The sequence below is a fragment of the Octopus bimaculoides genome, chromosome 3, assembly GCF_046866305.1.
Source record: "Octopus bimaculoides isolate indiv1 chromosome 3, ASM4686630v1, whole genome shotgun sequence".
NCBI classification, from domain to species: Eukaryota; Metazoa; Mollusca; class Cephalopoda; order Octopoda; family Octopodidae; genus Octopus; species Octopus bimaculoides.
The window spans coordinates 52076501-52095415 of NC_142930.1; the positions used below are offsets into that span (position 1 = coordinate 52076501).

At 36.0% G+C, this 18915-nt stretch overlaps 1 protein-coding gene across 10 annotated transcripts in view; it reads right to left on the bottom strand.

Moving 5' to 3' along the window:
• Positions 1 to 18915, bottom strand: part of LOC106881053 (protein O-mannosyl-transferase TMTC4) — a 297366-nt gene that overhangs the window by 177431 nt on the left and 101020 nt on the right. For all 10 annotated transcript variants that reach the window (XR_016241033.1, XR_008263717.2, XM_089348977.1 and 7 more), the window contains one exon: positions 1114 to 1216. Coding sequence is in view for 8 of the 10 variants with exons in the window: in XM_089348977.1 (XP_089205103.1) it covers positions 1114 to 1216 (103 nt within the window). In the remaining 2 variants the exon portion in view is untranslated. The remainder of the gene's footprint in view (positions 1 to 1113; positions 1217 to 18915) is intronic.

Genomic DNA, 18915 nt, shown 5'->3' on the forward strand with positions numbered 1-18915 from the left:
GTGCCATGAACATTCAAAGAGGCAGATTAACTTTCCAACTGGCTTCCACGTTGTTTCTAACAACCAAATTTCACTCAATAAAATGGCCAGTCCCAGGCTATGTAATAACACATTTTTCCCAAAATGTTGCGGTGATATCGAAGCTGAAGTTCTTAACAATACACGTAAAAAATAAGGCAAAATATTTCTAATGGTTTGTTTTCCACTTTTTCCAAAAGGAAAGCAATCTCGCATCTATTTAATCTAACTGAAGTGGTATATAGCATATCAGTTGCACACACGTGTGTGTGTGTGTGTGTGTGTGTGTGTGTGTGTGTGTGTGTGTGTGTTATTCAGGTTTATTTCAAAATTTCTTGCCAATAGAGAATGAGCTGGTTCTAACCTAGATCTAAGGCTCCTTCATTGGAATTTCAACGTTAGGAACAGGGTATATTTGTATGTACGTACGTACGTACGTACGTATGTATGTATGTATGTATGTATGTATGTATGTATACGTGAAGACTCGTATGTTTTGTTTTATATATGTCTTCTCATGCATATACTTGCATATTTAAACATGCTCATATATATATAAAGACTAAACTTCGGAAAAGCTTTACAGATTTTTAAAGTTCTAGTGAAGGATTGAATCTGTAGTCTTTGAATCGGCTTTCTCCTTTCTGGTTTTGAGAACCCTACTTTCTCAAGATTGGTATTTATGCAGTGTGTTACATATCCCAGTGCCCCAGTATTTACAGGTAAAAATCTGAACATGTAATCTAGATAGAGTAACTGTTGATTTCTCTATAGTTCGGCATAGATATTCTCTTTTTCACTGATCTTCAGCTTTATGTTAACATCCGGGCAGCTGATTTCCACAACTGTACACAAATCCTTATATCAAGTCTATTGGGCTAACATTTTATTGAGGTTTTCACTGAAACATTCTACCGGTATTCCTTTCTTATTATGAGTGGCTATAGCTTCCCCCATACTACGAGTTCTTATTTCTCTGTCCTCGGGGTTATCCTTTCGACGGATCTCATACAGTCTCCTAAAAACAACATCATCCTAACTACAACAATATGTCTCATCGGTAGATATGTATGTATGTACGTATGTATGTCTTACCTTTGTTGCTCTTATTTGCCATGAGACCATAATGATAAATTAGAAAACCGAGCAAACAGAACATTGTATACAACATGTCCGCTTGTCCAACAACTGAGGCGACCTGAAAAACATTACATTAAATTATACATTAACTTAGTCACGTAATCATTGCATTTGATAACACAGTGTTCAGTTATTTTGATTTAAATGGAAATTTGATAGATAGCCTATTGTTTTTTAATGGAATTGGAATGTGCAATTATATCAGTTATCAAGCAATCATCAGTTGTTTACATGGACATAACCTAATGTTTCATATCAATAAATACATAATTTGTAACAACTGAACATTTGAAATTTTACTTAAGTACTATGTTCAGTGTAAGAAATTACGCTAAATAATATACACATCTGATTCTCCCCAATATAAACGTGTGTTTTGTGTATGTATATGTGCGTGCGCTCGGGTGAGTGTGTGTGTATGTGTGTGTAGCTATGTGTGTATTGATATTTTGTAAGTAAACATTGATATTCTCCAAAATTTTATTGATGCAAATGCATTCTGAGAATACGAGATCTAACTGTCGTTGGATGACAATCATAATTCAGTTTATACGGTAATTCTTTCTTATTATCCAGTTTAAATCTCATGATTCAAATTGCATGTGTGTGTGTGTGTGTGTGTGTGTGTGTGTGTGTGTGTGTGTGTGTATTTGTGCCGCATGAGTGTTAAATGATTTCGTTACAACTACTGGATATTACTGAATGACTGCTATGTGAGGAACAATTCTGAGACAAACCTTACTTCCATTAAAAGTGCCTGAAAATTGCAAGTGCTACCAATTTTAAGATTAAAATTAGCAGCTGGGGGACATTGAGCAACAGTTTATAATACTGTTCAATAATTTGCGTTTGAACTTTAACATACTGAAATACACTGAAATTTTTGATCAATTTGAGGCAAACTGCTTCGAATTTTTCAAGTCAGAGTTGCTCTCACACTGTTGTTGTTCAAAAATACCCAGCAGCCAATACAACGCATAACGGTCGCCTAAATATTGGATCCATTACTTTAGGTATATCTGACTAATAAAGAGAATATTATACTTATATTCTTTTATTTGTTTCAGTATTTTGATTGCGGCCATGCTAGAGCACTGCCTTTTAGTCGAAGAAATCAACCCCAGGATTTATTCTTTATACTCTTAATACTTATTGTATCGGTTACTTTTGCCGAACCGGTAAGTTACGGGGGCGTACGCACACCAACATTGGTCGTCAAGTGATGAAGGGGACAAACAGACGCAAAACACACACATAAATATATATATATATATATATATATATATATATATATATATATAATATACACAACGGGATTCTTTCAGTTTCCGTCTACCAAATCCCCTCACAAGGATCTGGTCGGCCCGAGGCTATAGTAGAAGACATTTGCCTAAAGTGCCACGCAGTGGGACTGAACCCGGAACTGTGTGGTTCGGAAGCGAGCTTCTTGACACAGCCATTATTCGATAAAAAATATACGGAAATTAGATGATCACATTTTGATTAACAGCAGCTTATATATCAAACAAGATTTTGCGTCTCTGAAAACTGGGGCAATACATACGCATACATTTATACATATATGTGCGTGCGCAAATGTGTGTGTGTGTGTGTGTGTGTGTGTGTGTGTGTGTGTGTGTGTGTGTGTGTGTGTGTGTAATAATGCATGCATATTTTCACGTTTGTGGCAACTCCCAATTATTCAAAGACCAAGTTGTGTCCTATTTTTATTCTCTCTATTATGAATTTCTAATGTGAATTTTTTTACATATTTATCCAATATGTACAATTTTGTAACCCCTATTTTAGCAAATTAAACATGTGTAATGGTGAATAAATAATACAAAAAAATGTTCCAGGTTTTGTTATATGTATATATAAAGGGTGCAGTGAATAAATTGTCGTCTAAATTACACAAAAAGCAAAATAGCACTAACATTACATTTTAAGAGATATATTTACCAAAATTACATAAAAATATCCTGAAATAGTAAAAAGTAAATTTATTCAATAAAATTTCCATTGGCTTTAACCACGGCCTCCAGATGACTTTGGAATCTCTTACAAATCTTCTGAACAGTCTCCTAGTGTAAGTTGGTGAATGCTGCCATAATCCTTGCCTTCAGGTCATCTGTTGTTTTACAAAGAGTTTTGTAGGTCTCTCATTCAACTGCGCCCCACACATAATAATCAAGAGGGTTACAGTCTGGGGAATTAGGCAACCAGATGTTAGGGTGATGTGGTCTCAGAAATTGTCCGACAGCCATGACTGGGTTCTCTTGCATGTGTGGCTGGGTGCAGAGTCCTGTTGCCGGACACAGGGTCTTCCAGCAGCCATCCTCCTCAGCCAGGGCAGCATCAGCTCCTCCAGGCACTTGATGCAGGCCTCCTTGTTGATTGTGAGGCCTTGTGGGAAGATAAATGGAGGCATAACTTCGCCATCACTAGTGATCACTCCAAACACTATGATGTTGACTGGATGTTTGTTTTTTATCACTCTCGGTACATGTTTTGGAGACACGGCAGAAATTTTTCTCGTCTAAGAAAAACCAAAGCATGTTCGGTTGGAGAGCGTGCTTGAGTTTGTTCAAAAGCTTCGTAGCGCGGTCTTTCTTCTTGTCCTTGATGGCTTGGAATAAAAATTGGTCCTTTCCCATCTCGTATGAGGAAAACCAAATGTCTTCAAGCACTAACTGCCTGATAAGAAACTCTGCCACTCCCGTGTCCCTGGCAATGGACCTGTTTAACTGGGAGGGATCGTTGCCAATTATGGCCTGGATCACACCAACAAATTCTTTTCTTATCAGAACTATTAGACTGAGTTTTCCGAACTACTGTACCTTCATATTCGCCATTAGACTCATCTAACTCTTTTCGAATCTTCTGCACTGTTGTCAGATTGACAACCAAACTCTCTAAAATGTTCGTGTTGGAGCTTCCGGCACGAAACCGAATCAATACAGCATGTCGTTTCCAAATTTCTCGCAGTGAATTGCATCATGGTGCTGTTTTTCTACCAGACGGTGCCCAACTGACTCTACTGTGTAGTTGACAAAATCAATAACAATGCACATGTGCGAAATAAAAATATAAAACGGCGATAATTTACTCATTATAAACTTTGGATGATCCTGTATCAATTTCGCCAGTTATATTTTTAATCATTCGACATCCACCCACCAATAGGAATTCATCATGTAGAATTTTAACTGAACCTTACCACAAACAGTAAACCCTGAAGAAAGAAATACTAATCGATGGAGCGGAATACGGACTGTCACTACAGTTCCTTAAAATCATTTTAAATGATTTTTTCCTTTTCATGATTTTTAACTAATTTTACCTTCATCTCGTATTACTGAACTCTATTTATTCTTCCTCGAATACGTGTATATACACACGCATACACGGTTTTCATGTTCTTATATCTTACTTCCTTTGCATTTTATATCGTATTATTTTTATTATATTTTTTTCTATTTATTACAATTTTTATTATTATCCCATCTAAGTCTTATAAATCACTGTAAGCACCATTTCGTTTTCGGATGTAAAGTACTGACAACTGAAATTTTTATCTTCTTGCAAAAGATTTTATATACATATATATATATAAACACACACACGCACATATATATATATAATGCTTATATATAAATATATATATAGGGCAGGGATTGCTGAAGAGTGTAACGGATTTTTATAAAATTCTAAACACGGAACGTCGTACATGATTGACTAACGGCAGGTTTGTTTTGTTTGGGTTCCCTCTTTTATCTGTGTGAATCATGAATATCGCTATCCGATGGAGACTTAATTGTAGTTAGAATTAGTAGTTTTTACTGTTATTTCTAAATTTTCAGTATGTTGGTGAAGTAACTTTTGCTGATCCTTATATTATGTGTATACATATATATATATATATAATGCTTATATAAAGCATATATATAATGCTTATATATATGTGCTCGGTTTTGAGAGATTCTGCACACAAGCATGCGCACGCGCACACACACATACGTGCAGAGAGAGACACACAATCGCACAGAGACACACGCACAAAGACAGACAGACACACACACACACACACAAACACACACGTATGTATGTATGTATGTATGTATGCATGTATGCATGTATATATGTATGTATTCCGTGCCAACGGCGGTTGAGTAAGGATCATAGATAAGAGAAATAAAGAGAAGGAAGAGAGAAAAGAGGGTCGTGGAGCCGCAAAGCGTGTAGCACCGTCGGCCGAGCGCTCTGGTTGTCGGGCGGGCGCCGGCTGGATGAAGGTTGTGCGGTCGACAGCGAGAGCGAACACGCTGCTGCTGCTGCAATGTTAGAGGGCCGACGAAGATTAAGGCGAGGGGGCCCGGCCGCGGCTTACGAATTGGATGGATCGCAGGTTTATCGTGCGTTCGATACCACCACCGCATTCGAGCGAGCCAGCGGCGGCGATGATCAGGGGCAGTATGTGTGTATGTATGTATCAATTTCCTTAAACGCAATTTTTCATGCTGCCAACTGCAAGTAAAAAGAGGATCGGGAATAATGAAGGAAATGTGTGGAAAGGTGTAAACAACGTGATTTTATGAGTGAAGTACATTAAGTGTTCACGCATTATGACCGAGATATTGGTCTCTCGATTAAGTTATTTTAGTTATGTGGAAGAAATAAACAATGTTGTATTTCGTATTTATTTGATAGATATTATGTTTACAGAACGATACGAGTTCTAATCAGTGATTCAAGGCATCCAAAATGGATGAAGATTTCCAGTTCGTTTCACTTGTTTTATTATTCAAAATGTCAGAAGCTGTATAGCGTATTTAAGATAGTGTTTTTGTCTTTCCCGCTCTTTGTACGCGGTTCATGGCCTTGTTTGCGTAATCTATTTGTTTGTTTGTGTGTGTATGTGTGTATACATTTATTTAAATCCGTACACACACTATGGTGATATCGATTTGGGCAGATGATGATGGGAATATACATATGTTATGCTCGATTGTGAATTACTTTTGTCTTAGTCTTAACCTCAATTGTCCTTCGTACTTGTAAAGTGTAAAGTGTTGTGTGATTCATAGAAGCCCATATTTGCATGGATATTGTTTGGTTTTCTTCAAAGGAAATCTAATTAAGCTTGGATAATGCTTATATATATGTGCCTGGTTTTAAAAGATTCTGCACACACGCATGCGCACGCGCGCACACGCACACGTGCAAATAAACACACACACGCACAGAGACATACACACACTCACATGTATGTATGTACGTATGTATGTAAGTATGTATGTATGTGTGTGTATGCATGCATGTATGTATGTATGCATGTAAGTATGTATGTATGTATGTATGTATGTATGTATGTATGTATGTGAATATGTTGTATTTAAGATTAAAGTTTAGCTAGAAGACCTTAAAATGTAGTATCCAAATTTTGTTTTAGGTAAATCCCTAGCAGTGTGCCTTGAGAGCACATTCACCACTCACGGCTACCAGGCGACAACCGGGCTACTTCAGTTTTATCGCAGGATCTACGTAAGGAATTCCGCGGTCCACGTTTAATATATGTAACCTGATTTAACCTGATGAGGTTTCCTCTGCACTATGGGGTGCATTCGATTCCATTATATCGTTCTCGAACCAATATGAAGCAGTGCAGATGTGTGTGTGTGTGTGTGTGTGTGTGTGTGTGTGTGTGTGTGTGTGTGTGTGTGTGTGTGTGTGTGTGTGTGTGTGTCTGCTGTGTCTGTGTATGTATGAATACGCGTAGCTTTGTATATACGACGTGTATATGTAAGTATGCAACCCATAGAAATACATTTTCGCTCATGATTTTCCTATCACGATCAACTGACATTCTAATTTGTATCGACTAAACGAGTTCGGAATAACATTTTAATGTCATACATGCTAGCATTCTTTTGTTTTGTTTTCTTTTTGTTCTTTCAATAATTGATTTTAAAAACTCACTTCAGGAGAGAAATATTCATATTTGTGTCTGCCTATTATCTTCTCCAAATGGATAGTGTGTGTTAGTATAATGATTTCTTTTTCTTTTGCTGTTTTCTTTTTTAACTTAAATTCTAATATGCTGGAATAAGTTCCTCTTTTATTCTTTTACTTGTTTCAGTCATCTGACTGCGGCCATGCTGGAGCACCGCCTTTAGTCGAGCAAATCGACCCCAGGACTTATTCTTTGTAAGTCTAGTACTTATTATATGGGTCTCTTTTGTCGAACCGCTAATTTACGGGGACATAAACACACCAGCATCGTTTGTCAAGCAATGCTAGGGGACAAACACAGACACACACACACATATATATATACATAACATATATATACGACGGGCTTCTTTCAGTTTCCGTCTACCAAATCCACTCACAAGACTTTGGTCGGCCCGAGGCTATAGTAGAAGACACTTGCCCAAGGTGCTACGCAGTGGGACTGAACCCGGAACCATGTGGTTGGTAAGCAAGCTACTTACCACACATCCACTCCTGCGCCTTAGCAGAATTATATTTAAACCATTCTGAGACAACCTTTCCTTAATGCATGAGCATTTTCTGGTAGCTCAGAAATTCAATGAAAGTAAAACTAAAATTATACTCGATGACTTTGAACTACATTAATCCATTTCATGTATTTGCATTTTATCAAAAGTAATCATTTGAATTCAGTTACATCGGCAATGCAAGTGATTTTCCTTCGAGGGTTGTCTCAGATACTAAAAAAGGGTGTGTATATTGATTTCAAGCTGCAAAATGTAGGACCAATCGCAATTAAAACAGTTTACCTGAAAACAGAATCTGTTTAGTATGTTATTTTGTGTGTGTTTTATATCTCACTTCTGTCTCTTATCGTTTACTTGAAGCGTTTTAGTCAAACAAATCGATCGCAGTACTTATTTTTCACACTTGGTACATAGAATAACCTCTTTTACCGAACCACTGTTTGTCTGTGTTTGTGTGTGTGTGTGTGTGTGTGTGTGTGTGTGTGTGTGTGTGTGTGTGTGTGTGTGCGTGTGTGTGTGTGTGTGTGTGTAGCCTAGTGGTTAGGCTGTTTCTCTCACAACTGCTAGATCATGGGTTCGATTCCTAGACCGGGCGGCGCGTTGTATTCTTCAGGAAAACACTTCATTTCACGCTGCTCCATTCCTCCTTTTGATCATGGGAGATTGTTGGCTTGCTCGCCTAGCAAGCGAGGTGGCGTCATTCGAAAGCTAAAATGATGCAAAATGCATTGTGACCACCGATGTCACGTGGTCAGTTTCCGTTTGACAAATCCACTCACAGGGACTTGGTCGGCTCAGAGGTAGATTAGAAGACACTTGCCTATGTTGTCACGGAATGGGACTGACTGTGGAACCATATGGTTCGGAAGCAAACTTCATACTACACACCTACGTTTGTACCTATCAACAATAAAAATATATTATTGTCTGAAAATTGAATTTCGTAGATCTTTCATAGATCACATGCGATCATGAACGAATCGAGATATAATACAGAGATGTTGTGGGAACAGACCAAAGTTTTATGTTTTCTGATTAAATTACTTGCTTTATTCTACAACACTTTTGTTATTAATTATTCCGGTCTAACTTAATCCCTCATTCACATAGAAAACCTGTAAACAAATTTCACACACACACACACACACACACACATATATATATATATATATATGGATAAGTCATATACACGTGTCTCCTTCAAACCATACAGACATTGAAGCAAGAATATTAGAATCTATGCGAAGAATATCATTGCACTAGATATTATTGTAGTTTGATTAATTTCAGAGTGTCCTTGTAGCTAAAAGTCAAACATGCGCACGCAACCACAAATATTTTATTATCAAAATTGCATTAATGATCTGCAAATATCCCAAATTACATGCAATCCAACATATTTGCACTATATATCATGAAAGTTACCAATGGCATCCATTGAATTTCTAGAGAATAAAGCTCTAATGAACCAACCTGAGTCTTCACTAACGACATCTCTAAATTGTCCATTGATAGAAGATGACTGACGAAGTCATGCTACTTGTCAAACTGTTTAAGACTAGATAGCAATGTCTAGATAACCGCTTCAAAAGAGAGGCTGTCCTGAGTGCTTTTCTGGTTTAAGAGATTAAATAAGGATATGTATTATAGCACAAGGTCCATGAGGTTTTGGATAACGCACAGTTTTTAATGGTATTTGACCGGTACTTATTTCATCGATCTCAGAAAGCCAGAAAGCAAAGTCGAGCGCACAAACATTCGAACACAGAATGCAAATTGACATTACTCCTGTCTTTTTGCATTAACAGCAACCACACAAGTATAATCATTCGACCTGGGTCATGTATATGAGGATATGCTCCTCCCAGGTTCTCATCCATCTCTTAGGACACTATAAAGGCTCGTGAGCACTGCGCTTCCAAACACTGATTAAATAACAAAAGCGTATTAAGAACAAATATGTTAAATATCTACCAATGGAAATTTTGAATTGCGGACACTACAATAACACGAAATTAACTGTGATAACTAGAAACTATGTGCAACATATAACAACTACCCGAAATAAAAGTAACGTTAAGTCAATCAGCTTATATGCTGCATGATCTCTTATACAAGAAAAGAAGCGCACGAAGGAAATATTTCATTTTAGGCAAGTAGTGTACGTCCAAAACATGCAGGTATAGATACATAATATTTTTCTTCCTTTTATCTTTTCACTTACTCTCACACGTTATTGTTATTGCCTTATTTTTAACACCGGAAACGTTTTTAAAGATTTTTTTTTTATTTACTATTTTTCCCTAAACACTTCATCATAATATTGTTGGTGTAAACTATGCATGTCATGTGTTAACGTAATCAGATTATCCCGTATCAATGGGAGAAAAACGATTTGCCGTTATAAATGTGAAATTGCGTGGAAAGATATGTATGTGCATGCCTACGGGTTTATACATTTGCGCACACACCTATCGAGACAGCTGCACATGCAAACATGGGCATATATGTGTGTGTCTGTGTCTGTCTGTATCTGTCTGCATCTGTGTGTGTATCTATGTGTGCGTATCCTTGGTATGTATTTTGTCCCCACCACCATTTGAAAATCGATGCCTGTTTGTTTATATGAGTGTGTGTGTGTGTATGTTTGTATAAGTGTTATGTGTGTGCGTGTGAGCGCGCGTGTGAGTCTGTGCGTGTGATGGGATTGTATAAATATAGGCGCCCTTTGTTGATAGAAGTTTACTTCGCAATCGAATGGTTCTACGCCGACCAAATCCCTGTAAATGGATTTGGTAGACAAAAACCTGTCGTATATATGTGTGTGTGTGAGGCGGCAAGCCAGCAGAAACGTTAGCATGCCGAGCGAAATGCTTAGCGCTATTTTGTCTGTCTTTAAGTTCTGAGTTCAAATTCCACCGAGGTCGACTTTGCCTTTAATCCTTTCGGGGTCGATAAATTAAGTACCAGTTGCGTACTGGGGTCGAACTAATCGACTGACCCCTTCCCGCAAAAGTCCGAGCTTTGTGCCTAGAGTAGAAAAGTAAGTATGTGTGTGTGTGTGTGTGTATGTGTGTGAAGCCATTATGAATGAAATGTCCGAATTTCTTATGCTCCAAATATGACAGTCGTTAGCTTTAATGTTTTATCCTGACAATTCTTTGTTTTAAAACATTGAAGAGTTACATCATCACTTTCCGAAATGCAATTGCTGGTGTCTGATTATGTTGTGAATTACCTCTTGTAAATCAATTTTGTGGACCCACGGATTGATCAAAAACTTGTGTTGTTTATGAATATGAGTTCCGTCGTGGAACCAATGCACCCCAGACACCTCGAAACATCAATGAGGTGTTTGGTGAAGATGTGGCGATTGAGCGCACTGTAATCCGATGGTGTGAGAAGTTCCGGTCTGGTAGCTTGACTCTTTAAAATCAGTCCCGTAGTAGATCTGTGACCAAGGTAGATAATGATGAGCTGGAAATTAATGGAAGCGGATATATCTCAAACTACCAGTGAGTTAGCAACAAGGTTTGATGTTTCGATTCCAGCTGTATCGGCTAGGAAAAGAAGCTAGACGAGTGGGTACCAGACAAACTCAACGAGTATCAAATGACACGTCGTCTTGAAAGTTACTGTTCTTGGCTGTCAGGGCATAAAAGCGAACCATTTTTGCATCGTACTGTTACGTGTGATGAAAAATAGATTCTTTTCAACAATAGCAACCGTTCTGCACAGTCGTTGGTTAAGATGGATTTGGTAATCCAGCGCTGGTGTCATCCACAACAGCTTCATGAGTCCTGAGAAGTCAATTATAGCGGATGTACACATTAACCAATTGGATGAAATGATGAGTGAACTTGCAATTAAGTAACATAGATTGGTCGATAGAGACAGGCCAATTCTCTTGCAAGACGATGGTCGATCACATATTGCACAAAGAATGCTAGTCAAGTTACAGGAACTGAACTTGGAAGTACTTTGTCATCTACCGTATTCACAAGACTTTGCACCAACTGACTATCACGTTTTTTTGCAAGGAAAACTCTTTGCAAGAAAAAACCTTCAAATCTGAAGAAGATGCACAAACAGTCTTTCGTGATTTCATTACCTCTTGCACTCCAGAATTCTTCACTGCCGGCATAAATAAGCTACCGATGATTAACTGCATTGCTCTTTGTTGAGATAAAGTAAAATAAACTTTCAGTTAAAATCGGGCATTTCGTTCTTAAGAACATGATATATATCTATATATATATATATATATATATTTAAGATATACTCAACGAGTCATAAAGGAAACATAACACACCAAAGGATTGGAGCTTCCATAGAAATCCAACATACCAAACCCTATCAAACGCCTTAGAGATATCAAGAGTAACTGCCCCTAACTTGACCAGATAAATTCAAGGCAGAGATAAAGATGCTTGAATTTAACAGTCTACAAATACATACACACATGCTCTCTCTTCTTTTCTCTCTCATATATATTTATGTACGCGCGAGTGTGTGTACACATAAACATGCACGTATATGTGTGTGTAATAGTTTCTTCTTTATATTTAGTTTATATTTTGTATATTTTAGAATTTCACATAAATTCCTTACAGGAGAAATCCATCCTCATCGTTTCCAATCCTAAACGGTATCATCTATTTCAAGTGTAATGGAGTCCATGCATGTTGAAGACACTTCCTTATACCCATGAACGATGAGACTGATATTGACATTATTACGCCATTTTTATCCTCATTTTTCTATATCAAATATCAACGAGTGGTGTTTACTTGCAACTAGTGCGAAGTATTTATCTTTTGTTTTCTTTTACCTTTTACTTGCTTCAGTCATTAGACTGCGGCCATACTGGGGGGCACCACCTTGAAGAATTTTTAGTCGAGTGAATCGACCCCACTACTTATTTTTGTTAAGTCTGGAACTTATTCTATTGCGCTCTTTTGCCAGACCGCTTGATTGCGAGAATATAAACACACCAAAACCAGTTGTCGAGCGATAGGTGGGGGGTGGCAAAGAAAAAGATAAACATGCACAAAAAGAGCACGCGCGTGCACAAACACATTCATATATATATATATATATACATATATATATATATAACGAGCTTCTTTCAGTCCCCGTCTACCAAATCCAGTCACAAGGTATTGATTGGCTCCAAGCTATAGAAGAAACTTGCCCAAAGTGATTGGTTGGTTTTTATTGGTCTGTAATGCTTTCTCAGCTTGATTTGTGCGTGAATGTGTGTTGTGTGCACGCGTGTGTGTTGTGTGCGTGTGTGCTGTGCGCATGAGTATGTGTTGTGTGGTGCAGTTAATTTAGATTGTCTCTATAGTGCGTGCGTGGCGAACTGGCAAGAAACTTAAAAGGCATTTCCCCAGTTGTAGCCGGGCGTGTGTTTTTATTGAATAAAGAGAAATATAAAACTTCAAGAATGATAAATAAATCCAGGTTATTTCAGATATGAAATACGAAACGAATGAAATCACAGCATTAAATTCTACAAGATAATTAGAACAATATCCGTCAAGCAGAACCAAAGTTAATGGAGTGAGTCATGGTAAATAAGCAACAGAACAGGATACAAGCAGTAACAAATACAGGAATTCCTCGATAAAAGAATATCGTATTGAGGAAATATGGGTTTCTGTATTTCTTCAAAATATTACCATTTTTCCAGATTAAATAAGAACATCTAGAATGACAAAACGCAAAAGAATATCTAGCCTAGTGGTTAGGCTGTTTCCCTCACAACTGCTAGCTCATGGGTTCGATTCCTAGACCGGGCGGCGCGTTGTATTCTTCAGGAAAACACTTCATTTCACGCTGCTCCATTCCTCCTTTTGATCAGGGGAGATTGTTGGCTTGCTCGCCTAGCAAGCGAGGTGGCGTCATTCGAAAGCTAAAATGATGCAAAATGCATTGTGACCACCGATGTCACGTGGTCAGTTTCCGTTTGACAAATCCACTCACAGGGACTTGGTCGGCTCAGAGGTAGATTAGAAGACACTTGCCTATGTTGTCACGGAATGGGACTGACTGTGGAACCATATGGTTCGGAAGCAAACTTCATACTACACACCTACCTCTGTACCTATCAACAATAAAAATATATTATTGTCTGAAAATTGAATTTCGTAGATCTTTCATAGATCACATGCGATCATGAACGAATCGAGATATAATCCAGAGATGTTGTGGGAACAGACCAAAGTTTTATGTTTTCTGATTAAATTACTTGCTTTATTCTACAACACTTTTGTTATTAATTATTCCGGTCTAACTTAATCCCTCATTCACATAGAAAACCTGTAAACAAATTTCACATATATATATATGTGAAACCAAGGTTAATGGAGTGAGTCATCGTAAATAAGCAACAGAACAGGATACAAGCAGTAACAAATACAGGAATTTCTCGATAAAAGAATATCGTATTGAGGAAATATGGGTTTCTGTACTTCTTCAAAATATTACCATTTTTCCAAATTAAATAAGAACATCTAGAATGACAAAAAGCAAAAGAATATCTATTAAAGGTCTACAATCCGCATTAAACCAGAAATACCAAGTTACTGTGTATTTGCACTTGCACACAAAAACACACACTCGTATGTATGTATGTATATATATATACACACATCTATATATGTATATACACATATGTATATATATATACATGTATATATATATATAAATATACACATATATATACATATATATGCATATATATATATACATATATATGTACATATATACGTATATATATAAATATATATGTATATATATAAATATATATGTATATGTATACATTTATATATATATACATATATATATATGTATATATATACATATATATGTATACATATATACATATATATGTAAATATATATATATGTATATATACATACATATATATATATATGTGTATATACATATATATGTCTACATATATGTATACTCTTATACTCTTTTACTTGTTTCAGTCATTTGACTGTGGCCATGCTGGAGCACCGCCTTTAGTCGAGCAAATCGACACCAGGACTTATTCTTTGTAAGCCTAGTACCTATTCTATCGTCTCTTTTTGCCCAACCGCTAAGTTACGGGGACGTAAACACACCAGCATCGGTTGTCAAGCGATGTTGGGGGGTCAAACACAGACACACAAACAAACATACATATATATATATATATATATAAACTTATATATATATATGTATATATACATTTATAAGTACATATATATATATATATATATATATATGCATATATTGATATACAGATATATATATATATATATGTGTGTGTGTGTGTGTGTGTGTGTGTGTGTGCGTGTGTGTGTATGGTAATGAAATTATGTATATGTATGCATATATATACATATATATTCTATCCGGACTAATATAGCAGTGTCGAGAAATTGTCTCTGTACACACAAACACATCCACATATATACATATATTTATACAAATATAAAATATACATATGTGTGTCTGCGTGCACGTGTGTGCGTGCATGTTTACGAGCCTGTCCGTGTGTGCACGATTGTGTGAGTGTGTGTGTGTGCATGCTTCTCCTTTTATTCTTCTACTAATTTCATTCATCCGATTCTGGTTGTGTTGTTCACCATCAACCTTCAAGTATTTTTTGCGAAATATATCGATCCTAGTATTTACTTTAGTGTGGAACTTAATTCATCGATTGTTTATCGGATGGCTATGCTTTACTGTTTTTACAAAACCGGATACAGCATAACGCGTTAGTTGTCACTAGGAGACACAACTGCAGATTCACCCACTCACTCACAAATCCATCCTCAGCATATATAAATGCCCGCACTCACACACACATTTATACTTGGAATTTATCCATTGTTTCTACATATCAATTTCGAAAAGTATTGCTGAGTCTTACGGTATATTAGAAGGCACACACCCAAAGTCCCTATGCCATCAGATTGCACCAGAACCACGTGGTGGTAAGGTGGTAATCTTTTCTGATGTATGACACGACTGAACAGTACTAAATTTTCGTTAGCAAAGAATGTCTATTTTAATCTACCAAGAACTGCACCAAATTCTTAGGGACTAAACAGAAATAATTCAATTTTTGTAACTGTTGTTATTAACAAAATCTCAACCAGAGGCAAATAATATTAGAAAATATATGAAAATATGTCAGACCGGTAGATTGTCAAACTAATATTTTGTGCTTTGATCATTTTATGTAATATAATATTATATAATATTAATTTCAAAATTCTCCTCACAAATATTACCAAAAAAAACTATTGATTATACCACCCAGTATTTATTCTATTGAGTCCGAAAGGATTAAAAGAGTTTCAATTCCGGCAAGGTTTGAACTCGAAGCGTAAAGAGAACTATTTAAACAGCATAATATTATGTGACCGATATCTAATGATTCTGCTAATCAGCCACATCACAAAGTTCATGATTTTCCACTGGAATCTCATTTTTGTGGTTGACTGAAACGCATTACTGTACTCTAAAAAATGATAATACATTTAAGATTTAAAGTTGGTTTACGTATCACAGAGAAACCTCTACGCAGTTCCCACCCAACTCCAACGAAATGCAGACAAAAATCTGTCAGATAACATCTTACGCTCTTGTGAATAACAATATGTTCATAGCAAGAATATCTTCATTAATACATTTTGTCAGAAGGACGGAGGATTAGCAAGACGGTTAGATCACAGACAAAGTGTCTTGTGGAATTTGTCCCAGCTTTTAACATTCTTAGTTCAAATACCATCGAAGTTACTTTTCCCTTTCATCCTTTCGACGTCGATAAAAAGTAGTAGTTCAGTACTGAGGTCTGCGTAATCGACTAAACCCCTTCCCTTCAAAATTACTGGGTGTTGTGCCTAATTACAAACAATTGTGTTTTATCCAACAAAGCTGATATGGTGCAAGCAATAGCATAATGTTATTGACATATTTGCCTTTATATATATATATATATATATATATATATATATATATATATATAATAATGTGGTTATATATATTCTTACAAATGAAGCAATAATAAAGAAAAGAATGACTTTCCTTCGACGTCTGTGGAGCCAAAGTTGACCTGTGTCACACTATTACATTCACATCAAAACACTCAATCTCTGCAATTTACAAACGTTTAGAAATTTAGATGTTGGTTATATAAATATATACTGAACAAAGGAGTCGATTTTCGGTATTTTCTGTATTACTATATCAAGTAGGAATATTAACTGAAACTAAAACGTATTCAAAAATACGCAGGAGGACTGATTAGAAAATAATGCAAACATACACATGTATACATATTACGTATAGATTATATGTAATATATACATACAAACGTATGGATATTGCCATTTATCGCACTCAAGATTGCTGTATATGTCTTTTTTTCCTTCTCCACTTTAGTATAACTTGATGGATTATAACAAGTTTTACAAACATATATTTTAACTCTTGATCTTATTTTTTTTTATACTGAATGCTTCTTCCTTTGACATATAATTTACATGGCCTGTTTTTCACACATACACACACACACACACCACCACCACCACCACCAACACTACCACACGCACGCCCATCACACATGCACACGCACACATATGTATGTATGTACGTATGTTTGTATATATGTATGTATGTATGTATGTACGAATGTACATGCCTTCATCGATTATTTCGATGATGATGATTCAGACAGTCAGCAAGCCAAGTCTCTCGTGCATAAATGTTCGCTTGAACGAACGCTCAACATAATCGTATTATTAACAGAAGTAATCATCAATATTAACTTAGTCCAACCACTAAACGCTCAATAAATCCGTATGAAACTGCATGCCCATTACTATTGGATCCCAATTCGTTTTAGTGTTATTTCATTCTACAATAATATGCTATAATCAATGTAATACCTGCATTTTACAATATTGCTCACATGCATTCTAGATAAATCATGATATCAATATTATCCTATATTTTCTCTTATGTTAGGAACGCTAGCATTTATTGTACATTCGCTAAAATGATGAGTCGTTGTAAGATAGAATTAGGATTACAACATTTTGATTACTACATTCTCCACCTTGTTTAATGAAAACTATATACCTTATCTATCCCGAAAATCTTTACAGTGCTACTGTACAAGTCCTAACGACTATCCTCTTAACTGGAACTGCTTAGATCAGTTATTATCGACGTAGAGCACCTAATGATTAAAAGGTACCACGATGCTCTATACGCGATTAAATCAAAATATTCCAGCAACTAAGCTTCTTATAGCACATGAACGTCTAACTATCAGTTTTGGACTTGCATTTTTATGTTTTACCCGGAAGGCTATGCGGTTGCCAATAATGTAACTTTATATAACATTTTTTTAAAATGCACTATTAATGACTTATAATGTACTAGCATAAATACACACACACACACACACACACACACACATATATATATATATATATATATATATATATATATATATGCATATATATAAATACATGTATGTATGCGTGTATGTATGTATGCATGCATGCATGTATGTATGTATGCATACAATATCTTGCTTCTGCACTGGACTACAACAGTTACATAAATTTGTGTATATATGTGTGTGTAAATATAAATATATATAACTTTCTCACCTATATATATATATATATATATATATATATATATAGAGAGAGAGAGAGAGGGAGAGAGAGAGAGAGAGAGAAAGGGGGGAAAGAGAGAGGATGAGAGAGAAAAGGAGAGATATAAATTCATGCATTCAAACAGACAGATAAGCAGACTGGTACATTGCGTATTTGATTTTGTGTTGTTGTTTTAAATGAAATATTCCTTGGACAAAGAATTGTGTTCTGTATTCGCTAGAAAGTGTGATAAATGTAATGTCTAGTGCTGCAAGGGATTATCACTCATTTATCATTAATCAGTCATTTGCGAATTTAATTCAGTTTAAATGTATATTCATTATTGTCAACATATTCTTAAGTTATCGACGATTTTTCTAACACTTCATAACCTTTCCAGACGCTATTTATTTGCTAAACTGAAACCGAAAAATGCACGGTATTATTCATGGTCAATGATAAATGCTGACTGAATTATTTCAAACGATATTAAATATTGTTTTCAGCGTCAAATTTATAATATGTATACTACTTTATTTATATATCCCGTTCAAGCGATAGTC